At 42.4% G+C, this 26,215-nt stretch overlaps 1 protein-coding gene across 2 annotated transcripts in view; it reads left to right on the top strand.

The window, feature by feature from the left end:
- NEDD9 (neural precursor cell expressed, developmentally down-regulated 9) overlaps positions 1–22,319 on the top strand; it is a 100,919-nt gene extending 78,600 nt beyond the window's left edge. For both annotated transcript variants that reach the window (XM_014254575.2, XM_014254574.2), the window contains 6 exons: positions 29–469; positions 15,702–15,803; positions 16,666–16,767; positions 17,198–18,415; positions 18,756–18,845; positions 19,692–22,319. In XM_014254575.2, coding sequence (XP_014110050.2) covers positions 29–469; positions 15,702–15,803; positions 16,666–16,767; positions 17,198–18,415; positions 18,756–18,845; positions 19,692–20,183 — 2,445 coding nt within the window. In that variant the 3' untranslated portion in view covers positions 20,184–22,319. The remainder of the gene's footprint in view (positions 1–28; positions 470–15,701; positions 15,804–16,665; positions 16,768–17,197; positions 18,416–18,755; positions 18,846–19,691) is intronic.
- The last annotated feature ends 3,896 nt before the right edge of the window (positions 22,320–26,215 follow it).

The following is a 26,215-nucleotide window of genomic DNA, read 5'->3' as shown; positions in this document are numbered from 1 at the left end:
GCTGCTCTTGCCTTTTGTTTCTCCACAGAATCTCATGGCAAGAGCCCTGTATGACAATGTCCCTGAGTGTGCAGAAGAGCTGGCCTTCCGCAAGGGAGACATCCTGACGGTGATAGAGCAGAACACCGAGGGTCTGGAAGGATGGTGGCTCTGCTCCTTACACGGCCGGCAAGGCATCGTCCCAGGCAACCGTGTCAAACTCCTGATAGGTCCCGTGGTCCAGGACACTCCTTCTGGCCAGGATATGCCCAGCTCAGGATTGATGAATCAGCCCTTCAGCCACCAAAAGATCTACCAAGTGCCAAGCTCACACGCCTCAGCACGGGACCCTGTCTACCAAGTGCCGCCTTCCCACCAGAATCAGGGAATTTACCAGATACCCACTGGTCATGGTCTGGTGGGACAAGATATTTACCAGGTGCCACCCTCCATGCAGAGGTGTATTGATGGTCCAGCTGTGAGTAACAAGGTGTGTGTGTTTGCTTTTACTTCTTAGCTCCAAAGCAGCTCACTTGTGCTGAGAGAAGGATTCAGGTTCCTCCCAGGCTGAAACACATTTGGCCTATGGCACTCTCACATTATATGTTCAAAAGAGCTGCTGCAGCAAGATGAACTCTCACACTTATTAATGAACAGTTACATCATCTGCCCAAGTAATTTTTGTTTAATTAAAAATTATATACTGTCTTGCTGGAGCAGTCCCAGTTGGTCTAAACTACAAAGAGGAATCAGTGATTGATTTGACAAGGGCCGTATTTTTAAGAGTGAGGAAACAAGAGGATGATGATAATGAGGGATGTTTTAATACTAAACCTAAACCTTTTAAGAGTGCACTTGATGTTTATCTACAGTTAAATTTCTTGGGTGAAAGTGAGAGCTGCAGCAGATCCATGATGTAGCCATTACTGCATTATTGCATTATGTGGGTCCCCCCTTATTCCTGCTGTTCTTCCTAAGTTCTCCCCATCTTCTGCGACTCCCTCATTTAACCTTCACAGGCTACCTGCCAGGTACCCTGGTGACTGAAAAGGATTAAGGAAGGTACCCAAGGAAGGAAGTGTTACAACGCCAAAAAGAAATTATTTCAGTCCCTCCATTCCCAGTTAAACAGCTCCAGATATATGCATTCTCCTTACCTTTAGAGCTTAAAGCACAGCATTAAGCTCCAGTTTATGTGAGCAGATGATGGCTCTCTCAGGAAGTTCTTCACTGGTTTAAACTTTCGTCTGATTTAGATTGGCAGGACCATCTGTTTCGTGTTTTTCCCCCACATCACCCACTAGTCAGCCTTTTTCAAATGAGGCCTTTGGAAGACATCTTCTAATGCTTTTATTTCCTTGTTACAATTTCATTTTCCTTGATAAGAATAAATGGATTTTTTGCCTTCTGAGCAAGAGAGAAAGGTCTGCAAAACCATTCCAAGTCAATTTATAAGGAGGTTCACTTGCTCAGCTTTTCCATAGTTAGGCTTTATAGGCTGTGCAGGAAGATAACACGAGAAAATTGCACTTGCTGCACAGGCAGAGATAGGAGCTTTGTTGGAGCAATTACATGGGTTTTCTTGATAACTCATATATTTTCTGTCATTTTCTTCTTTCCATATAGACTGCATACATTGAAATCTTTTCCAGGGACAGTATTATTTGCCTATATATAGTGGATACCCTCCAAGATAGTTGGTGAGCACCTGGTAAATAGCCTGTTGATGGGGCAGCACAGAAGAGATCTTATTTTTGGGTAGGGCTGCAGGAAACATTTTACAGCACTGTTCAGAGATGCCTCCAGCTTGGGTACATGAGATGCACCATATAGAAGATCTGCACTAAGGTCTGTAGGAAAGCCCAGGGTATTAGTTTGGAATGAGCACTATGTACCTTCATTTTAGGACCTGACTTGCCTAAATACTATTAGGACAGTTTGCTTAGCATAATGAATATGTGTTTCTACTCCGAACAGAAAGAATTTTCCAGCTGATGAGAGGTTTCTTCTCCCTCCTCCCACCCTCTCCAGCTCCAATGAAAATAAGAGGACATTCTGCCTAAATTGGTTGGCTGCTAGGGCTGTTAAAACCCTTGAAACACTAAGAGGCTGAAATCTTTGTTTTAGTCTTAAGTGCAAAATTCTTGTTGAGATACAAAAATCAGAAGCTGTAAAGCACCTGTTTTCTCCAAGTTTCTGCCTAGAAATTTTTTCAGCAACCTCGATTGTGAATTTTTCTAGTTCAAATAACCTTTAGAAATGTGTCTATTTGTTGGAGTTGTGACTTGTTTTCATTTAATTCTTTGCAAGCTATGAAAGGCCACCTATGCTACTTACTGTAAAATAACTAAACATGCACGTTTATAAAGCATTTTATAATATAATAGTGGCATTTAATTAATGGTATTTAATCAGAGTAAGTGTCAACCCACTTACCCCTAGCCAATATTTGCTACTTGCTTTAGTCCTGACTTAAATTTATTTAGCCTAAGAGTCCTTAGTCTCAGTATTCACTGTGTTGTATTAGTGGCTGGCAAAACTCATGGCAGCAATCCTGCTTTGATCAGAGGTAGATATATCTCTTGCTCCTTGGAATTGCTCAGTTCTACACTAAAAGGAGCCCATTGGGATTGAAACTGGCAGGCAAGAGACAATTTACTAGTGAAGGAGGTGTTTGAGGTAAAATGACTCCATTCTTTATCATCCTGATCTTGCTAAGCTGCTTTTTTACAGCTACAGCTGCAACTCTCTGCTAATTCCCTTGTGAAAGAAAAACCTAATTAAAGGGAAGCACTTTAGCACTTGTCTCCTTTGTATGAGGAAACAGTCTGCCCTCCAAATTGTCCTCCTCTAGGGATCAGTAAAAACAATCCTTAATACTAAGAAGAGCTGGGCATCTTGAAGGTTTGATTTGGGGGTCTCTTTCCTTTGTCTTCCAAAATTAATAATATCCTTTCTCAGACTTGTGACACCTGCTTCAAAGGCTTAAAATGAGCCACTCTGCCTCCTTCCATCAGCAGAATCAGCTGGTCAGCAAGCTGTGTATTTTAGTAGCGTTAAGGATGTTGAAGGGTTTTGCTGCAAGCTCTTGCTGTATGCAAGTCTTCTCCCTTCCCAGAGCAGGAGCTAGAGAAGAAAACTGAGTCCTCTGGTCGCTTCTCTAAGTGGGACCAGCAGCAGTTTCTGTGCTATCCCTTTCTGCACGTGTCTGCTTGCTTCCCTTGTGCAAACGTGTGCCTTGGCTGCCATACAGGTTTTGCAGGCAGGGCCTAGGAGCTGCTGTCAGGCAGGAATTGTCTAGCCTGGAGCAGCAGTAAATCAACAGCAGGTATGTTATTAAGCTGTGCTGAGGGAATGCATCTCCTCAGCCAGCAAGGCAGTGCTAGGCAAAAAAGGAGTCCTGAGGCAGGTAATTACAGTGATTAATTGATTCTGGCCAAACTGGTTGCTGACAACAGAGCTGTATCGGCTCCCTCTATCAAATAAAAATAGCAGCTTCCAGAACTCACTCTACCATCGACAGAGATAAGGAGGGTTGGTTTCAAATTAGCCTTGGTTAGCCCCAGGCTTTTGCAGCTCTGCTGCAAGTTCAGTCGCAAAACGATTCCATCCCAAAATGTGGAGAGAGTCTGAGGAGTGTGAAGAGGTGGAAGCTGTATCTTAGAATTTATTCCCTCTTTCTGTGCTCTGCCTTGGAGCTTACTCTCTTTTGCTTCAGCCAGCAAAGGGAAAGAACCTTCAGATAAATCTGACATTCAGGAAACCTGGATTTTATCCTTGTCAGAGAATTCTGCATGGTCGTGAGTGGTGCTTTTGCACCTCATCTGCAAAACATGTGGGTTAATTATGAGGGAACTCATTCTGTACAGATTGCTTTGGGAACGTCCTTTGGGAAAGGTGCTGCCAGAGCACAAAGATTGTTTTGCATCTGTGATTAATCATTGGTTCACACCAAAGCTTTGAGGTAGGGAAGGCTAGGCATGAAGGAAAAAAAAAGTCACTGCCATAATTTAAACACCCATTTTTTGGTTCAGTGTTTCCCCTAGCTGACCTGTTGTGCTGTCCCTGCCATCATTTTTTTTTTTTGGCATTGGCCAAAAAAATTAAGGGAATTATTTGCTTGTTGGAAAACAGCTTTCTGTAGGAACCAGTGATTCTCAGGAGAGCTGTTGATCAAGGAAACTGCACAAAACAGAACGAGACTGATGTTTGAGCAGGGAAGAGCCTGCACTGTGGGAGTTACCAGCCCTGAACTACAGCTCCCGCAAGGCATGGACCAACTCAGGCAAATAGAGATTAATGCCAGCTTGGAACAGAACACCTTTTTTGTTTGTTGGTCTCTTTGAGCTGGAACAGTGCAGTTCAGGAAACACCCAGATTTATCCACCTTTTCTAAGCGGATGGAGCGGAATAAGGAAGGAACTCATCTTCATCCCTGGCCTATTTCCAAGTGTAAACATGTCCTTGACAAATCAAGGGTTTCACACCCCACCATCCTACTATCTCTGCCTTTATCAAGAGGTCACTGCCTTCAGCAGGAGGTTTGGGTAAACCATGGCTATGGGAACGGACCTTGTTCCCTGGTTTTTATTTATATTAAGAGTCATGCTGGTTCAATGCACGAGAAAGTAGAAACACCACCCCACAAACAGCACCACCCTGACAATTCTGGCATAGACTTCAGTAGCAGGAGCCAGTTAGCCACATTATGACATTTTTCCTTCCAATTACACAAGTACTGGCCTAGCTGGGAAGAAACAAATGGCTCCTTATAATGTTCCAGAAATAAGCCTGCCTTTACATTATTGCTTTCTTTTCCTTGCCTGTTTTCACACTTAGGAAGTAAGAAGAGAAAGACATTAAGCACAGTAAAGAGTTGTGTGACAGATTATTTTGTTATCAGAAAGAATGGGATCATATCTAGTGTTTTGTAGTTTGTTGGTAAAATGTATTTACATTCCAAGATAATGTCCCCGTTTACCCTCAGGCCTGAAATACCAGAGTTTCCTGTGGTGGGGTTTCCACAAATGGTCCAAACAGTGATCATATAGTCCCTCTTCTGCTTTCACTTTACAAACTCTACTTCTGGGGATTTGTAACCCTCGTAACAAAATACTGCTTCAGTGTTAAAAGTGCTGAACACACAGGAAGTTTGCTGAGTGCAGCAGGAATGGTAACACATACCTCAACACTCGGGGCTCGCTTTCACAAAGTGTGCTCTAAAGGATGAAAATACCTCAAATAAAATGCAAGCTCAGTGTTTGGAACAGCACACAGCCGTTTTCTTAGGCTCGGGAGTTTCACTTGTAACTTTCCATGTGACGTTAATTGGAGAACAACCATTTTACTGATAAAAAGTCAGTGCAGTTAATCCCTCATCCACAAGGCAGAGTAAGCAGTAGGTAGTCACTAATATGATTTGTAGAGAAGTATTTTGAGAAAAAGACTGCATTTTATTAGGCTGAGCAAATACATGAGCTCAGCATTACACCCTGTTCCTCCCTGAGCACAGGGCTCTTTTTCATCACTTCTATTTGTAGACCAGAGGCATGCATTTTTCCCCCTGGAGTATCAATAAAAAAGGCCAGTCCTGCAATCCCATCCTATAGCCAAGGTCTCCAGGAACACAAATCTGTCTGCACAAGAGCAGGATCAAACCTTTGCTAAAAATAGTAAAACAATAGGAATAATACTACTAATAATAATAATAATGAAAGAAAAATGCAAGCTTATGGGCTCTTTCTTGGTGGTGAGAAACCTAACTGAACCTTTGGTTATGTCTGAAACAAAACACTGAATTCGGGTATTCTAAATTGCCCCTAAGCACTAAAAACTAAGCACAGCAACAGAGCATTTTAGAAAAAAAATTTCCACATGAGTGGAAAACTGATTATTCAGAAAGTGAATCTCATCACAAGGAGGAAGTGTGGTTTCTGGAGATAGGAAATGGGTTGATGAAGACAGGTTGCTGGCCATCAGAAACTACAGTTCTAGTGAAATCTAAAGTCTTGGCAGGCATTCTATGTTTTTTTAGATTTTTTTTTTGGAGGATGACTAATTAACATCAGAATATCATCATTCCATATGTTTGCATGAAACGTTTTAATTTTTCTTTTTTCATATAGCAGTGGCAGTATTGCATCTTTTTTTCTTTTTTTAACACGACTCTAAATGAATCTTTCTCCCCAAACAGACTAAAATGGGAGCAAAGTGAAATTAAGGTAGATAAGTTCCTAGGAGACAGGAACCTTCCATAAGCCAGTCCATCCCTAGTCCTTGAAATAATATATTCCCATTGGGTCTTATCATCACAGCTTTTACATATGGACAATCAGTCATGACTGAGGTCTGGTATAATTATTATACAGATGCAACAAACAATTAAAGATGGAGTTTATATCTGTTTAAAAGGTGTCTATGCATTTCATAAACTTGCCAAAGCAAGCTGTGCTAATCTAAACACCACTTACTAGAAGCACTTGTCTGTACAGCTGCCCTGAGATACCCATATAGAAGTGGAGCCAATACAGCTTGTGAGCCAGAGAACCTCTACAATTCAAATCAAATCAAATCAAATCAAATCAAATCAAATCAAGCTGCTTCCTCATGGAAGGTTTAATTTGCCTCTCTCTCTCTCTCAGAGCAACATAGTTCCCAGCTTAAGTGATTTAGGGGCACTTCCATTGTTTCTGCCCAGGTGCACCTCTGAGAATACTCTTGTGGAATTGAAACTCTCTGGCAATGCTCCGTCTCAACCATTCTTTTGCCCACAGGGAAATGCCAATTCACAAAAACTGTTCCCTGTTGTCAGGAAAGGATCTGTTCTGAGAAATGTCTTAAAGGAAGGGAAGCAAGAAGTGATGGAAATACCCTGCTACAACAATTCCCAAAAGAAGCTTCCCCCCTCAACCTAGAAATTCAATATAGGAGGAAAGAAATAACAGAAAAAATATGAAGCACCTCAAAAGAATTAAAATTATTTGTATGAGCTGAACCAAACTGTTTTTTGTTTGTGAGCCTTTAGGATTTCATGTCATTCACAACAAGATATTCTCTGTCCTACCTGTCTTAACAGCTCATTCTTTTTCTTTCTTTCCTCTCCTCTGCCAAACTTGCCCTAACTTTGGGCTTCTGTCTTTGATAAGAGACAGTCATAGTATTACCAGCACAGAAAACAAGTACCAGAATGCAATTGGTTCTTCATGTGACAACCTTTTTAAAGTGGAGAGACTAGGCAGACTGGGATGGCCAAAGCAAGATACTCTTTTTAATCATGGACAAGAGACCTGAATGCTGAGGTGCTGAGTTTTGCCACATACTCTCTCATTTATCAAAACTGCAGCTCAGATTTAATTAGTTTTCCAGAGAATGCTTTAGCAGACATGCATATTTCTCTACTAAAACTTATCACACAATAATTGGGGGGGGGATTCTTTCTCTGTAAGACACATCCACAGACATTGTTTCAGAGTTCATGCCTGTTCTATCACCAGTCCTCTAACACATTAGCTTTTTAGCTCTCTTGGCCAATGCATGCAAAATCAATGATGTCTCTGTCTGCTGAAATACGAGTAATTTTCATGAGATGACATGACACTGTTAAAACTCTTATCAAGGATGTTGGACAACTATCCTCTTCACTCCTCTTAAAAATGCTGACAGTTTAATAGTAATGATATGATTTGCTCATCTCTCTTGTTCTCTTCCTCTCCTCCCAAAAATGGGACATTCTCAGAAGTTTTGGTTTGACTGCCTTTAATTGCATTTTGTAAGCAAGAATGACTCTTACCAGAATCTTGGAAATACCCCTTCCCAGTCAGCCTTTCAGTTCAAGGCCAGCCAGCACCAAGCTGTTCCACTGAAGCAAGCAGAAATGTTGCTCTTAACACAACTGGCAGCAAGCCTTAGAGCTGATGTGAGAGAGAGCAGGATCATGTCACGAAAACATCATAAAATAAAGGAAAAAAAAGTAAAAACCCTGTCAAATCTTGCCAGTGTCAGAAATGTTGACCTTTTTTTTCTTTGTGCTTTGTACAGCTCATTGAGTAAGATCTGGAGATACAGATCTTTTTATCTGCATTTAATTTGCAATCATGAACATCAGTGAGAAAAAATGCAACACTATCATCTAAAGCTACAGCTGATGCAAGTTCAGCACTATTCCACCAACTTCATACAGCTCTGTCATGTTATACTAATCAAAGCTTAGGACATTTATGTAACTCCACATTTATTTTTTTTGGTTTTTTTTGTTTTGGTTTGGTTTTTTTTTTTGTTTTGGTTTGGTTTTATTTTTGGTTTTTTTTGTTAATTGTTTAGAAAGATTATAAACCTGCATTTCAGATTTAGAAAAAAAAAATTAAACTTAAAAACAGTGTAATGACCCTGCTTTTGTTACTGATTAATGGAAAAGGTCACACCAGAAGTTAAAAAGTCAGTATTAGGCTAGTTGCAAAGCAGTTGGTTATACCCTTTTCACCAGCAGTGAGGGTTTGAATCTAGGCCAGCTTGTGATGTCACATTTTTTATCTTAAATTTGTTTCACAGCTTGTGCTCTACATCTTCAAGACTCACAACCCAAGGCTTGTATAAGTCTTGTTGAAATAATGCAACCTCACAATTGTAACACCCATTTTCATTACATGCTGTTGTTTACATGACAGTACCACAGGGGCGTTCTTTAAGACTGAGCATCTACTGGTGAGGCACTTCCTAGGCACATTTAAAAGTTTCTGTTTAAATGCCTGAGCCTGCAGAATTAAGCATTTTTAATTTAACACAGCATGAATAAGTGCCATCTGCACCTGCTTAGCTTTTGAAAGCATTTACAGAAGAATCTTCATAGGTGTAGGTCTTGTAGGAGAAAATAAGCAGGTTTTCTTGAAGAAGAAAGAAATCAGTTCTGTATCAGGGTAGTATTTGTCACATGTCCTTATCTTCACACATCTGAATATTCTAAGAAATCTCAGTGGTGAACACCCACTCAAAGACAAGCAGAGGTGTCACAATGTGCCTTGGTGCCGCATTTCTTTCTGCCACGCGCTGCAGCTGATGACTTGCTCAGCCCAGAAAATCAGTACAGTCATTTCTGCCAATTTCCTCTTGCCTGGCAGAGACATTTGGGCCTTAGCACTAGAAACTACTCCTACCTGAGCTACAAGTCCAGTGCATCAGCAGAAATGCCTCTACAGACTTGGCCCCTCTCTTCCAGCTTGTGAGACTTGACCAAAGCTCTCCAACAGCTCAGTCTTGGCAAAACGTACTACACCAGAACATTTTATTGTGGCCCAATGTTCATATATTATTTGGATTAAAATAAAGTGTTATAAGTTCATAATCTTAAGACCTATAGCAACTTACAAACCCAAACAGTGATAAGAGCATCCTTAGCATTTGTGAAACTCCAACCTTTACTCATTGGCAGCAGGGAAATACACTGTATGTTATTGTATACAGCAAATAAAGTAAGTAAAGACATGACTGCTTGTTTTTTTTCAGAGCAGGCAACAGAAAGTGATACAGTAGGTATTACTGTCAGGAGATTTATTATCAGTCTCTGGAAATCCTGATGCAGTTTGCAGAAGACATGAGTGAAAACACTACGTGCTTTTTGTAAAAATGACAAGAGTTTTAGCCAGCTAGCCAGGTTCTTTCAAATACCCAAATCACCTTAGAGACTCTGTTTATCAACCTAACCTTCCTGCAGTTAAGCTTAGCTACTGAACCTTCCCAAGGGGAAAAAAACTTCAAAATGTTTAAAAAAACACACATGGCTTACTAAGTACATGCAGCAGAACAGAAAGAAGGGCCAAGAAAGAGGTGGTTCACTGCCTGGTCTGACATCATTCAATGGCTCCTGCCACTGCCTTGCAAAAGTCTAAAGAGAATATGGAGTTTTTTCCCCTTCATTCTCTCTGATTTTCCCTATATTCTCTTTGTCTATTTTATACTTGTTACAAGCGTAAGAGAGCCCAGGTGGCTATTATATATCCACTTAAGGGGCTCAGCAGCAGAATTTCAACAATTAGAGCGTCATATTAAATTTACAGAAATCATTTACAACAGAAAACAGACATTACTTATCTCTCTCTTTTATTTTTTAGTTTTTTATTACTATTATTATTATTTCCTTACACTTTGATTCCCTTTTCCCACACCCAGGCTTTATGCCAGCCCCTTTTCATGCACCACCACTCGGCCTCCTCCAGGGCAGAACTCTTCCCAAGGGGGAAAGGGTAAGCAGTGGATGGCAGTAGCTCATCAGCAGCTGAGCCCTGCCCGTAGGTTGAAATGTGTTTTAATACAGTTCTGTGTTCCGATTTAAAATATATGCCCCCTTCTTTCCCACCTTCAAGAAGTACTACTTTAAATCTATTTAAAAAGCAGTCAGCAATCATCAGTGACTTCTTGGGGTTGAGAGGGCATACTGGGAAATACCAAGCAGCTCTTTTTAGGTCCCCTCTGCCTGTGGTTTGGGTGGGGCAAGGTGTTGCAGAGGTACAACATACCTCTGATCAGTTCTGTAACCTGTAAAACTCACTTGTTTCCCATCATTCTGCATATCAGGAATTGCAGTTCATGAGAACAGGCTAAATTCTGCCTGCCACGGTACTGCTATAAATTCAAAGTAATGTTGTTTGCTTCAGTAAGTTTATTTGCTCTTTGTCCTTGTGAAACAATGTAAACTACTGTGTTGTGTATCTGCTGTAAGCACGAGAATGGACTTGTTGCCGTAGTTAGGAATGTTCTCCGTTGCAGCCTTACATGCATTTTAATCCTGGAAGAAATAGAATGTTGGTTTTTCCCTCCCTATATTTAGCAAAGTGGGATTTAATGAAACACAGGACTGGGTATTTTGTAAAGTACATGCACATTCAGCTCTTTTTTCTTGGTTAGAGACATGCCATTGGCATGGAAAAGGCCCAAGTAATTGCTTTTGGAAGAGCGTAGTCTTCAGCAAGAACAGAACAAACTTTCTCCTCACTTGTCTTTGTTTTGTAGTACTGAAAGTTTGAAGGCTCATTACATGTCTCACCAGAGCCAAAGCTGGTCCCTGTTAGTTGCTCTGCACGGATTAAGTGGTTAACAATGTTTTCAGAATGTTGGGCTAGATAGTTTGTGGGAACACCATCTGTTTCCTTTAAGACATAAACAAGGAAAATTGCTGGTTTGTAATGCACGTTTATTTTTTTATACTTGGATGACCACAGGCATTCTTAAAACAGAAGAGGTAAAAGGAAAAATAATCCTTGTGAGGTATGAAGTGCAATGACAATTGTTAGAAAATAAATTTTTGAGTGCCAGATGGGGCTGCTATCCCTGTTCTAAAGTGGGTAATGTGGAACTTTTCCTCTGCAGTCATCTCCTTCCTTCTGAATTCATCTTCAGAAGTACACATGTACCATCAAAAATAAAACCATAAGAAATTGCTCAACAATGCATTGGAAGGGCCATGGGTAAATATCCCAAATCAAGAGTTACTTCTGACTGGGTTTGGTATCTTTCATATTTCACCTGCTCAGCTACCCCTCTCTTCCTCATACAGAAGAAGCAGTGCAAGCCCATGTCCTGATGTCCCATGTGAGGTCATGGAAGTTAAGAACAAAGGCCCTACATTTTATCTTTGTCAAGCAGTGTGGGCATTCTTTTAATTACTGTTACAAAATGTTTACTCAAGATAAGCTTTGGTGATGAGCTGCTTCTGTTCTGAGTTGACCAGGAATAAGCGTGTTTAGCTTAATGAAAAGCATTGGAAGGAAAGAGGAGTTGAGGTACAACAGGAAACATTCTTGTACTCGGTGCAGATTATCATCTGCAGGAGATTTTGCTGTGAAATTGCTCATGACATGTTGTTACTGGATAATAATCCTCTACAGAGGAAAATATACCCGTGTCACTGGGAGAAAAAAGCTGTCTTTGATGTTGCCAGCAAACCCTGGTTGTTGCTGGGTTTCATAAAGTCATCTGTCATCTTTTTTGCCTTTCCTATAACTTTTTCAAGAGCCTAAAGAGGAGCAGACATAAAAGCATCTGATACATTTTTATTTGGAAAATAAGTGCCACCAAAAGTAGGGTGCACTGCTGAACACAGCCCTGCAGACAGCTCAGGTCTTCTGTCCATGGTTGCATTTGCAAGCAGACTTTGCTCATGAATACCCAGAATCAAGCATTTCATGCTTTAACCTCTCACTTTCTTTGACAACAGCCAGACACACCCAGAACATGTTTTTGTTTCAGCCAAATAAAGGAGTGATCCTGCTTGATCACTGCTTCAGGTTTGGGAAAGAGCAAAAGTGTCTGGATGATGTAAAAAGTCCTGGAGTGCTGAGCGAAACTGGTTTCCTTCATGTGGTCCATCTAGCTTTAGTGTAGCTTTTTTGGGTTATATCGTAGCACAGTAAATAAAACCGGCAGCCTTGTTGTACTGTAAATCTTTCATGTGGCTTCTGGTATGTCAGGATTTTTTGAAAAGTGGGAAAGGCCTCGAAAGATGAGGTACAAGAGTAACTGCAGCTGCATAAAACTCCTGTAAGCAGAGTGAGGGAGAATTTCTCTGCAAGTACTGGGTGTGAGCAAGCTTCTTCCATGCGTGTTCCAGGCTCCATGGTGCAAGGATATCATCTGTTTTGTGACCAGGGCTTCTTTTTACAAAAGCAAAATACCATGTTTACCTGTAAGAAGAACAAATGTTTTTTTTACCTGTGTGTGCTTAGGGACGTGGCTTAGAGGTGGACTTGGCATTGCTGGGTTTATGGTTGGACTCAGTGATCCTGAAGGTCTTTTCCAGCCTTCTGTGATTCTACGCCTTACTACCTTTGCTGCTTGGATCAACTCCCTTTTTTTATATTAGAGGCCTGTGACTTTGTTCATGGAGATCAATTCTCTGAGCAAGAAGAGAGTGGTGGTGTCTTTTATCACAGAATCACAGAATGAGCTAGGTTGGAAAAGACTTTTGAGATCATTAAGTCCAACCTGTGACCTAACACCTCCCCATCAGTTAAACCATGGCACTGAGTGCCACATCCAGTCTTTTTTAAAAAATTTCTAGGAGCAGTGACTCCATCACCTCCCCAGGCAGATGATTCCAGTGCCCAATCACTCTTTCAGTGAAGCATTTTTTTCTAATGTCCAACCTAAACTTCCTCTGGCACAGGTTAAGACTGTGTCCTCTTGTTCTGTCAGTCATTGCCTGGGAGAACAGATCAATCCCCACCTGGCTACAACCACCTTTTGGGGAGCTGTAGAGAGTGATAAGGTCTCCCCTGAGCCTCCTTTTATCCTGGTTCAGTTTCTGGTGTAGAACGAAGCTGATCAGGTGGATATAAAAATTTCACACTGGGCAGCCAGTATCTGTCTTTTTGGAGCCTGACACGTCCTGAGTCCTGCATTGTCCATCTAGGCAACAAGCAGCAGGTGAAGCAGAGCCAAACTGCAGCAGTGCACCATTCCTCCTGTTTCCAGCGCTGCGTGGGGTCTCTGGCTGCCTGCCATGAACACTCTCTTGTTTCTTTTCTCTGAGATGGTCAAGCAATTTCCCAGCATATTAGCAAACAGCCTAATGCCACCACAGTGTTCACAGCAGCAGAAGGGCTGGTGGAGATGGGCTACCCAGGAAACAGCCCTTTGTTTTTACTGTACATTGTCAGTTCTCCCAGAGGATCACTTTAACACACCAAATGACTCATTGAAGCAATTCCATGGTTGTAATTTTGGAGCCCTTGGAAGGAACCTCTGAGTAAACATGGCTTAAAACCAAATCCTTCTGTTCTTGACTTGGGTAGAAAGCATTTGACTGGCAGTACACAGCTGGGGGGAAAAAAAGAAGGCAAAATATATATGGCAAACTATTCTAGTCTGATCACTAGCCCTCACTGGGAGAAAAAGCATGAAGAAGTGATGTTGATACAAGTTAGAATTTTCTCTAGCAAACAGAATAATCCCAGTATTACATGAGAGTGTCCTGGGAGGGAATACTGTCTGGAGTAAACCATTATGGGAAGCTTCTAGTAACCTCAGAAAGGACTTCCTTAAAAGTTTTTCCCATAGATACCTTTTACAGTGCAGTAGGTAACTCTGTGGGACAGGAATAGCCTGCCATAAATGTAATTTTTTTAGATTATTTTTAAAAAAGCCTCCTGTGTTTGTAAGTCCTATTAGCCACAGGCCCAGTTGAGCAGGAGATCTCTCACACGCAGCACTCTGGAGTCTTATCACTTCCAGTTGCTGTCTTCTGATGCTAGTTCAAGGAAAAGCACTGGCAAACGCCGTGGTCTTCCCCTGCCTGGCAGGTGTGACTGTTCCTCCTCTCCCCAAAGCCCATGCAGTCAGGACAGGGGCTGCTGCTGCCTTGGGCTGCTCACTGGATCAGACCTGTACTTGTGCTGGCAAGGCACCCACCTGAGGGGGGATCCAGTCATTGCTTCAAGGTGCAGGGACAGACTACACAGCCAAATCTGGGTGGCAAGTGAAAAGAAGGAAAGCCTGTGTTGTTAACACAGCAGAGAAGAGGTAGGGGGTTAGCATGAGGGACTTCCCCTGGAGGCCTCAGTCAAGAAAAACTTACTGTGAAATCTGGCCAGGATGCAAGGATTCCTTACAGCAAAAACTGCCACGGGATCCTTACTGAGCATTCGGGTAGAAATGCTGTTGGTATGTCTTGCATACATTTCTAAGGAGAGTTAGGTAGCTCTGGTATAAAATTTTCCCCAGCTGAGTACAAAGCCACATCTTATACGAGCCTATGTAATTTGCCATTTTGTGCCTTCGGGTTACAGTATTTATATTTTTTCCTTAGAGCTAAATAGCACCAGCAGAGGTTAAGATGTCAGCATTTCCACTACAAACCCAGTTCGCTTTTGGGGTTAGGTAACATTTCTTTTATACCACACTGTACTGAAATTCTGTTGTCCAAGACTTAAGGCATTTATTTTTTCACCAGATTTTATTTGTAGTCATTATGGCAGTTAATCATTTACAAAATGTCAAAAAATGTAAATTCTAAGCTTTCTTGTTTTTCAGAGGCTGTTATTGTGTTATATACTTCAAGAAAAGCTTGACATTTTCCATCTCTTAGCCACTAACATGGAAAAACCAAGCAGAGACAGCAAAATTGAATGTCCTGCTTTGAAAGGTTTAAGCATGGTGTTCCTATGTAAAGAGTTTTCAAAGCCACAATTCACACTCAGTTCTCCAGGATGTTGTGCTGTGGAACACAACACACAGAGTCCTGCTGGAGGTGGTGGGAAATACCTCTACAAGCAAAGGCATAGACTCCAAGAGCCTAAACATAGTATTTTCAGCCTTTGACAATGAGTGGGGACACTCATACCCAGTAGGATCAGTGTACACAGCCCTGATCTTGGCAAGTGGGTGGTGCAGCCATCGCCTCGTGTGGTCTGTGCTAATGGGAGGTCAATGGGAAGAAAGGACTGAGCTCTCAGACTTGCACAGAATCTGTGCTGGACAAGCAGAAGACAGTGTAGAGCACTAGCAAACAGTCATGTCAGGGCTGGTCCAGTAAGGAAAAAATGGTATATTTGTAGCTACTAACACTGATTTTAGGGTGTTCAGCTTTCAGGAGGGTATGCAGACTGGTGTTACTAACATTGCCAATGAAGCATGAATGTTAACAGGACGGGATTGTTTATACCTTGTGTAGTTACAGAGGGAACATGCCAAGATTCTCAGAGACTTAACATTTCCTCTTTTTCCTTTACCCACAGGTAATAACACCAGTCAGGTCAGGACAAGGTTATGTTTATGAATTCCCTTCCAAACACCAGAAGGATGCCTATGATATCCCCCCCATTCGCCCTCTCCAAGGGGTAGGTACCAATAAAAGTGCCAACAGGGCTAACAGAGCACAAAAAGTGATGAATTTCTACCAGAGTTTTATGAGCAAGGCAAGTTCTCTCATTTCAGAGGGAAAATATGTTTTAATTAGATGCCGTGGCTTATTCACAGATCACAGACGTATTTCAAAGTTTTATTTGATGTTGACTAAGATTTGGCAGCACACCAAACGCAAAAGTCCCATTTGTTCTCTCTGTTTTGATCAAAGAGTATATCTAAACAGAATAATCTTGCTGCCTGGGAACATTTTTTCCCCCCTGTACTTCGTTGTTGCATGGTTGACAGTAATTCACTCAGTAAGGGTAAAATTATTGCCTAGATGAGCAGCTGCTATGCAGGGAGTTGTTTTCACCACCTATTGACTGCACCATGTCACTGAGCTTGGAATATGTATTTGTTCTGGGGAGCACCCTTAGCAGTCAGTCCCCAGGACCACAGACTGTGTAGAGTGGATGCTGGCAGGACCTGGAGCTCAACCACCCTGGATGGAAGGGTGTGATCAGTTATGATCACATGTGCTCCCCTGTTCACCCCAAGAGGTGTCTGTAATAGACTGACCTGAGTTACCTCTCAGGAGGGAAGTCAGCCATGACTTCATTTCTCCAGCCTCCTGTCCACATCATTGCCCAGAGGAGACCTAGAAAAGTGCATTTCCTCCTAACTGTCCAAAATTCTAGGTAAATCCAAGATGTTCTCCCATATGAAAAAAAAACTGAAGAGCTCTGGTCATGTTCAAACCTTCTGAGAGGAAACACAGAAACTATGAAAACTCATCTAATAGCAGAGCTTTCCCTGAGGTGACTTGTTTCTGTAATCAATTTATTCTTTCTTCAGATATATGACATTCCCCCCACGTCGGTTAAGGGGCCTGCACTTCCAGTTCCCATGGGAGAAGCAAAAGCTTTAGGAGTGTATGACATACCACCTGCCAAAGGGGTAAGCATTACTCTGTTTCCACAAGATCCTGTATTTTCTGTGTCTGGCCAAAGACATGTTCTAACAAGGGTTCATGTACTATCTTGAAGGAAAAGAAGATTCAGTACTTGAAAAACTTTCTTAGGTTTTTAAACTGTTAAGACTGGTGAATTGAAGCACTGCATCAAAATTAAGGTTATGAACTATAAATTGATAATTAGACCTACATTATCTTTGCGGCAGCATGATGCCTTTTTGGATTTTGTTGCTTATGGGAATTTGCATTGAGATGAGTGATAAAAAGTGAGATACTAAAACTGACTCTCAGTCAAACTTAAGATGAGTAGCTGACTCTTGGAAAGTCAATAGTAGATCTTCCATCTCAAATGAAAGATGGTAAATATTTCGCTATCCTAGTCAAAGGTTTCATGTTTTGTTTTCTGTGATTCAGGTCTATGTGGCACCTCCATCTGCATGCCAAGATGATACAGCCCTGAGGGAAAACTTGCAGGATTTTTCATCTCCAGTGGGCCACAATGTCAGACCTGAAGGAGTATATGATATTCCTCCTCCCATCACCAAAGCAACTGGAAAAGAACTTAATCGATTTTCTCCTGAGAACCTATTATTGCCAGGTGGAATGCCGCAGGCACAGAGTGTTTATGACATCCCTACGAACCATCAAAACCATTTTCTTGGACAGCAGATTGCACCTGAAAAAGATGTATATGATACCCCGAGGGGAACTGCATTCCCAGGACAGCTGACAGGTGAAAGTCCCATCGCAGAAGGAAGAGAAGGTGTCTATGATGTGCCACCACCAGTCCTCCAAGACAATAAAGGCTTACAGGACGTGACTGATGGGATGAATAGGTTGTCTTTCTCCAGCACAGGAAGCACGAGGAGTAACATGTCCACATCGTCAACGACATCAAAAGACTCTTCTCATTCAGCATCAACTGCTCAGGACAAAAGACTAATCCTTGATCCAGACACCGCTATAGAGAGGCTTTATCGCCTCCAGCAGATGGTGGAGGCAGCTGTCAATCACCTCACAGCCTTCATTACCCCAGACTGGCGGTCCTATGGATACATGGAGAAACACATCAATGAAATTCACGCTGCTGTGGATAAGGTAGAGCAGTCGCTGTTGGAGTACCTCCAGTTTGCCAAAGGATCGGCAGCCAATGCTTCCTGCCTGTCTGAGTTCAGCCTCCTCAACAAAATGAGGAGGGAGGTGCAAAGGCTGGAGGACTCTCACCAGATCCTTACCCAAACCAGTCATGACTTGAACAGCTACAGCTGGTCTTTGAATGTCCTAGCTGTCAACAGAGTGCAGAGCAAGTGCGACGACCTGGATCGGTTCGTTATGGTGGCAAGGACGGTCCCGGACGATGCCAAGCAGCTGACCACCACCATCAGTGTCAACGCAGAGCTGCTCTTCAAGCAGGCGCTGGGCAGCTCCCATTTCAAAAACATACCAGAGAATATAATGAACACCCCTGACTGTGTGTATGACAGTCCTCAGATGCAGCGTCCTGGAGAAAAAGCACAGACCCACTGCAGCTCCCTTGCCCCGCTCCTAAGTAAAGTCCAGCACCCTTACAACGCCACCAGTGAAGGCCCAGAAAAGAGCTGGATGGATGACTACGATTACGTTCACCTGCAGGTAGGTAAACCCAACGCCTTCTTCTGCACGAGGCCATGGAGGAATTGTCTGTGGTTTTTGTTGTGGGAAAGCAGCAATCGATTGCCATGCTAAAGCATATTCAAGAGTAATTTCACCAGAGTTATTACCTCCTGTCAAATAGAACGCTTGGATTTCTCATAGTGATAGCCCTTTGCTCTGCCACACTATCCTTTCATTTTCTGTACTCTTGGTGTGAGTGACCACAGAATGGTCTCTGTGAAAAAGCCAATACAAAGTGGCCTCTTTCCTGACCTGTGAGCTGCCATTTATCTCAGGAGCAGTTTCGATTTAACACAGTCTCTTATGTTATGCAAAACAGGGGAAAGAAGAGTTTGAAAGGCAACAGAAGGAGCTTCTGGAGAAAGAAAATATTATCAAGCAAAGCAAAATGGAGCTAGAGCACCATCAGGTATGTTCTTCCAGGTGTATAATTGCCCTGAAAGGCAGCATTCCTCACACATAAGGAGCACTGGTCAAGCAGAACAGAAGGGACCTTTCCCTTAGCAGTGTGCAAATGGATACAGATTATAAAAAGCAAAGAGTTTAAAAACTCTAGAAGTTCACCATGGAAGAGAAACAAGTGTCTGTGATGTCTCACAGCAGGTCAGTCACAAAGCCAGCTTGAGAACTTGGCTTTCCTGACCTGCCATCCAGGGCCTTAATGACTGGATCATACTGAATACATGTGCCACCTTCACTGCTCCTCAGGGAGCATCAATACCATCAGCTTAAGTATTGTGCTGAACATCACTTTTAGTGCTAAAAAAAGGTTCATAAGATCAAGGGCTGCCACTTTTCCCTCATACTAGTTCTTCAATGTGTTGTTGCCATATCATATGGCATAAAATCGTACAAGCAGTGAGGAGGTGAGATTTAAAGGGTTTTCATCTCAAAATCCCACAGAGATGACAGCTTTTTAAAGATTGTGTAGGAGTCATTGCCCCTTGGATCCATCTCTCTCACTTGTGATTTCAGAATACTCCAAATGAGCAACAGCCTAAATTAAAGAGTTTGGGCTTTTGGGTTTTTTTAATGCAAATGAAGTATTTTAGATGTTTCTCTCTTCTGAACTCTGCATGTTTGGATTTACAGTAATCAAAGCACTTGATCCTAGAAAACATACTGTTACTTTTTACTTAGCACAAGGTCAATGTAGGATACCCAGGGGTGTCCCGAGGCACAAAGCGAGATCGTAATACATAACAACATCTTACGAGAATACTTCCTGATGGGAGCTTTTGTTTTTTCCTTTCAGATCAATCAGTTCCAACGTCTGGAGCAAGAGATCACAAAGCCAGTAGAGAACGACATCTCCAAATGGAAGCCTCCGCAAGCCCTCCAGACCTCCCATGACAGTCGCCTGCTTTTGTTCTACTCCGACCAGTGTGAGACTCACTTCAACTCCCTCCTAAATGCCATCGATGCCTTTTTCAGTTGTGTCAACTCCTCTCAGCCCCCCCGGATCTTCGTGGCACACAGCAAATTCATCATTCTGAGCGCTCACAAACTCGTGTTCATTGGGGACACGCTCGCGAGGCAAATGACGACTCAGGACATGTGCAACAGAGTGATGAACTCCAGCAACCAGCTGTGTGAACTGCTCAAGAGCGTTGTTCTGGCCACCAAGGCGGCTGCCTTGAGTTACCCCAACACAGCATCCCTGCAGAAGATGGTGGACCGAGTAACAGAGCTCTCTCATCACGCACAGTTGTTCAAACGCTCACTGGTCCAAATGGCATCCTTATGAAACCCAGCAGAATCCAATCCGTGAGCGGCAAAGCAGAAGAGCAGACAAACTGGAGCTATTTTTATGTAAATGCTATCTTTTTTTAGATATTTTTTATTAAATATTTTAAATACATTCTTATGCATTAGAGAGTCTAATTAAATCAGGGATCTGGGAATATTGTCTGGTTCTGTATTATGTTTCTTATACACATTTAGATTTGTATACACAGCGTATATGTATATGTTGCTACCTTCCCTGAAACATCAATCAAGCACCTTAAAAATTACGTGTCAGGTAAACAGTTGCATATCTTTTGTATATACAGCCTGTTTCCTCAGCATATTTGTTAACTGGATGCTGCACTCTTTTTGTTTCATTCCATCTTGATGCTGGTGCATGGACTTGGTTGTGAAACCTACTTGTAGCAATCCATGAAGCAAGTGTAATGGTTCTCATAGAACTCCATTCCCTTCTTAGAAATTACTTTCTATAGGTTAATTCTGTGAAGTTTAACTCCTCCTGATGTTACTTTGTTGTGTAAAACAATTTGGTCACTCTGACCAACATAGATGCACAGCTGCAATGAGCAACATATCAAGCAATGCATACAGCATTTGGGACAAAAGCATTTTTAGGCCGTGTAAGAAACAGGACCTTCAAAGGAGGAAGGCAGAATTGTATATATTTAATATCTTTTGGCATTCATATTTTACCAAATAATATTTCTAATAACTGCGCAACATGGGATTTCAAAACCATGGAAGGATTCCCAGCAATGTAATTTCATACATGTTTACTTTTCTATGTCCTTACATTGGCAATTTAATTTAACAGTCAGGATTGAAAGCCTTATTGTTTATGGATTCAGAGTTATCCTGAGGGCATCCCAGGATCCATTGGGCTTATCTTTGAGGTTGTGGATGAGCAACGTTTCAAAATACCAATCTGTTTCAGAAGGATTAACAAACAAATTGTATTTTGTCTGGAAAGAAAATAGCTTAATTTGAAAGAACAGATATTTAAACATCTCTATAGCATATACACAATTTAATGAAGAAATAGCACTTAATTTTCTAGGACATATTATTGGGAATTAATTTCTTCTGTTGCAATTCTGACTTCCATTCAACTACTTGGCTTTTTTTCCAGAATTCTGTTGCATAGGTGCTGGTCTTTTCTACACTACACTGTTGCCAAAAATGATGTCCTGTGAATAGGACTGTTCCAATCAGTAAGTACACACAGTCCCACCTAGTAATTTTTAATGTAGACCCTTAAAAATTTTTAGCAGAGTTGTTAGGCTCCTTTAGAAATGTGATGTATGCTGGTCGCTCCAAAACCCACTTCAGCTTATTTGTCACAGTTGCCTTCTGTGAACCCCCCAAAAATAAGTCACAGAACATCATTTGCCTGTGGTCCTCAGCCTAAAACCTGTGCTTCAAAGTGAGCAGTAGCTCAGGAAAATTCCAGGTGATTCTGGCATTTTTAAAGCAGAAACACTACTGTACCACTTCAGGGTAGCCCCACATTAACGTGCTTGGAGCGTTTGCCGGATTGCTGGTAACTACATGGTGGTGAGATCAGTAGCACCTGGAAAAGAGGCACTTCTCTCTTCTGCCTGACTCCTGACTTTCCTGTTTTGTAGCCAAATGTGTGCCTTATTGAAATGGGATTTGTTGTCTTAGGTAACAGAACCATTTCAGCAGTGTATGAAACCCTGCAGCCTTAATGCATTTTCTGAGAGTGAGGACTGCTCTTCACTACCATAATGTTCCAGAGTGCAGAACATTCCTAGAAGCTCAGTGGAAGCCAGCACAACCCCAGTTGGCTCAGGATGGGCTCCAAGGCTTGGCCTGGTGTAACATCCTGAAAGGGCAGTTGTGATTTTTTAACCTATAACCAGTTGCCAAAAAGCGATCTGTGTGAACCTGTTTTGTACTATTGTTATCTGGGATTCTTTTGGATTTCCTTGTCCATTTTTTTTCACTGTATATTCTTAGAAAGTGAAAATGTGTTTTTAAGTGTAGTGGTTATGTTGATAGTTTGTGCTTTCCCAAGGAGAACCTTTATTGCAACCCTGTATTACATTTTGTTATCTTGTAGAGAGTCATTTTTAAATGATTAAAATTACTAGCTTTTTTTTATATAAAAAAGGCAGCTTGGTCTTATTCTTTCTTATTTTCAGAGTCTTCTAAGCATATTAAAAGGAAATACTGCTGCTTGCTAATACAACCAAAGCCATTCTAAAATGAAAATTCCAAAATCATTTTCTGGCTTTTCACTGGTCAGTGCTTGCAGTGTGAAATGAGAACTTGGGGGTTTAAGAGGAAGGGCCAGTTTCTCTGCCTGTCTAGAAGCAGCAAGTGAAGCATTTTTACAACTCAGCTACACAAGCTATGGAGTCCAAAATACAGCTGTCAGGGCCTACAATACACTGAGCCACAATCCTGCCCCATTCCTTGTGTGTATTCCTGCTGCATAAGCTGCATCCCGAACCACCTCATCCCAGCACCGACAGTGGTCCTTCACGCGAGTGGGGCAGTTCCTCTCAACACAATCCCACAGTAGGTGGGGGTGCAGGACACAGCTGTGCCTTCCACCCATTTGGGCCTGCTCCCCCTCTCCAGCACTTAACTGGTGAAGCCATTATCCATGCAGGAACTGGAAAAGCAACTTTGCTCAGTGCAGGTACCTTTCTCCCCACACCCAGTGATAAGAGCATCCCTCTTCTACTACATGCCAGGTTGAGCACTGTGTGGGTGTGAGTTCCATCTGAAACAACCCCATGGCTCTAAGGATCACAAAGTTTTCCCAAAAGTTACTTTCACATTGCACTGCTGCCAAGGCACTCACTGCCCAAACTCCTGTCAAACACCCAGGGGTGCAAAGAGGAGAGAGAAAGCCCAGGGCTGGCTTTCCTTGCACCAGATTTTGGCTGCTAATGAAAGACATCTCTGCTAGGAAGCATTAGAGCAATGAAAACCTTGAGAGAAAAGTGCTTGGTTTGGCTCACCACATCCTTGCAAGGGGACAGCTGGGGATGCAGGGATGTTTCCACAGAGTGCTCCATTTTGTTCCCCTGCTAAATTTAAAAAGGTCATCTAACAACAAAGAAGGGACAGGACAAACAAAATAGTTTAGAATAGAAACCGGAGCCTCTTTGCTCCCCTCCCTCGAGCCACAATGTCCCCATGCAGTTTTCACTGCTGTTGTTTGGCAACTAAGTTGATGGCCAGTGTGAAATGCCTCTCATGGCCAGTGTGGAAGAAGTCTGCCTCATGCTAGTGGCAAATGCAGAACACACATGGCTCTTTACTCCATACATGAAGGAATTACTATTTCGTGTTTATTAGAAAAATGCTTCCTTCCTCTTCCAGGATGATGAGCAAGGGAGAAAAAAATAGGCAAAAGCCATCCTTGAAATGGGCAGGTTTTAGAGGAGTTACCAATTCACCATAATATGACACAGGACATAATTCATACTGCACAACTCCCTGCTGCTACCTCTGCCACTCCTTGCAAGCCAGGGCTGTGCAGCTCCTGCCTTTTCCACGGCGATGCACTGCTGCAGCCTCGGCAGAGCCACTGCCTGCTGTTCCAGCACAGGCAATGTGGGTAAAGGACACCCACTTTCCCTCACCATCACCTGATGCCAGAGTACACCCCAGCATCTTCACATCCCCCATAACTTCTAGGCCCTGGAGCTTTTGGCACTCTCTGACACGAACATCTGGGCTGCATTTCAGAAGTGCCCCTCCCACAGCTGTCACCAGCTCTTCAGAGTGTTGTCACACCAGTGACACCTTCCCTCTGCCTACAAGCCAAGCATCTGTAGCTTTTCAGATCCAAATTCAGCTTCTCCTCATTGAACTTCCACTTCCAGGCTGTCTGCTCTATGTTAACATGCCTCAATCTCAACCTAAAGGCTTTAGAAGCTTGGGATTTTCTCCAAAGGTAGTTGGTTGGAGTCAGAGGCACAGAGAGTGTGCCCTTATCTCTGATACCTGGCTCTGACATCCAAGAAAGCACTGAATTTCATATAACACCCTGAAAATAACTGTTAAAGTAAAATAGAAAAACTAGAAGTGTAAGTGTGTAAATTAGAAAGTTTTCTTAAGTCACTGGGTGAAAATGTTAAAGTTTGGAGTTTAAACTAGTTTAGAGAACAGAAGACAAGACAGAGGATTTAGGGTCTCTTGTCCTTCTTTCTTCTTCATCTTCTTCTTCTAGAGGTTTTTGGGTGGTAGTAGGTGACTGGATAGAAGATGCCACAGTGCAGCACACAGGTGTTGGGTCATTGAGTCACTAAGAAAAATAATTTACTTGGCATCTGTTAATTGGGTAAATAGACATATAAAAGACCCTGAAGAAGATCTTTGTTATCCATTTTGTGCCTTTCTATCTTAGTGCACATAGCTCCTTGTACCTTGCATACATGTAATGCAGATGAGAGAAGAATAAACAACCAAGTCCAAAACCAAGAGAAAAAACTGCCTCCCTCTCATCAGTCTCAGTCCAAGGGGAAAAATAACCCAACCACGAATGTCCAAATCAAGACGGTAGTTCTTAACCTTCCCTTGCCATTTATCTTCTCATGATGTCCACAGCTTTAGTCAACATTTAGACAGAAACATTTCCAGGGCAAAGCCAGGGTCATGCCAGTCACAGAAGACAACTCAAAGCATTCCTCCCTTCTCCAAAATATGCCTGTTCATTCATTTCAACTTAGCCTGTTACACTGGCTGTTTCAAAAGCTGCATATGTGTATCTTTCTTAAGTCAGTGGAGCCCTTTTTCTGCTAGAAGGTTTTCCCGTCCCAGAGATAGACTGTCTAGATAATGTAGATTTGGGGTCTTTTTAAAAATAATTATTTGTTGTTACTTGCACCCAAATTCCACCTATGACAGCAGCTTTTTCTGTCTAAGAGCCTAGATATAGCTGTGTGGCTTTTCAACATCCCAGCAAAGCTACAGTTGCATCTAGTGCTGCAAAGTCCCTCTCAGAAATTCTGATTTGAAGAGGCCAGTGAAGCCCAAGCTTGAGAGTACCTGCATAAAGTGAACAGTAGCAGGAAAAATATCTAATCCATCCCTCTTATAAACCTGTTGATTTCACAGAGCGCAGGAATGATGATTGACTTCTGGGAGGTTGCATGAGGGGTAGCACAGACTCTCAGTAACTTCTACTACTTCATTTTTCCTCTGATGTACTGCCTAGAGGCAATTTTAGTTTGATTAAATTAGAGCTAAATTTGGAGTGGAGTTCACATCATGAGCAAGGCCTGACCATGCCAGCTGTTGGATTCATTTAGGAAACCCAAGTACAACACTCTCTATTCAAAACTCAAATATTTAGACTTCAGTGCCAGTGTGTTATGCAGGGTATGAAACAGGCAGTCAGCTGCCTGGCCTTGGAAGAAACACCTCCCCAGGGCATTCATTTGATCTCCTGGGAAGCTGCTGGGTTCAGATCAGGGTGCTCTTCATCCCCCCACTTTCCAGGTCAGTGGCTAGGACCACTTAGGGATGGCTTCCCAGAGCAAAGGACCAACAAGGATTAGTTTCAGATCAAAGTTTCAGGGCATAGTCTGGGCATGCACACTGCTAGCTGCTGTAGAGGCCTCCTCTTCGGTCCTCAGAGCAGAAGAAAATCAGTAGTTGCCCATGCCATGGGCAAAAGCTCTTTGTGCCTCCTGATAAACTCTTGTCTCTGCAGAAACAGTCTTTGCTCTCAGATGTGGACTGCTGAACAGAAGCTGCAATGCTCAGAGGGAGAGGCAGGGATGAGCAGATCACTTTCCCATCTCCCCTGGGGTTTAACTTGCAATAGTAACCTCCTCACAGCAGTTTGTGCTGCAGTTCTGTATTTTCGGCAGACAGCATCAGGCTTGGCTCAACCCACAACTGAGCTGCAGTTTGCTTTCTTCTTTCTGCACCTCTCTGGGTTTAACATCTGGCCCCACAAGAAAAGTCCACCAAGTCAATGCTCCTCACAGGAATTCACCTTGTTGCCATTGGCCTCTCCATCTCCATGAGTGCTCCCAGTCCCTG

This window comes from Pseudopodoces humilis, chromosome 1 (assembly GCF_049639895.1).
Source record: "Pseudopodoces humilis isolate 2021_Gansu_Grassland_sample_001 chromosome 1, ASM4963989v1, whole genome shotgun sequence".
NCBI lineage: Eukaryota > Metazoa > Chordata > Aves > Passeriformes > Paridae > Pseudopodoces > Pseudopodoces humilis.
Note: the sequence above shows the minus strand (reverse complement) of the source record. Positions and strands in the feature narration are given on the sequence as shown.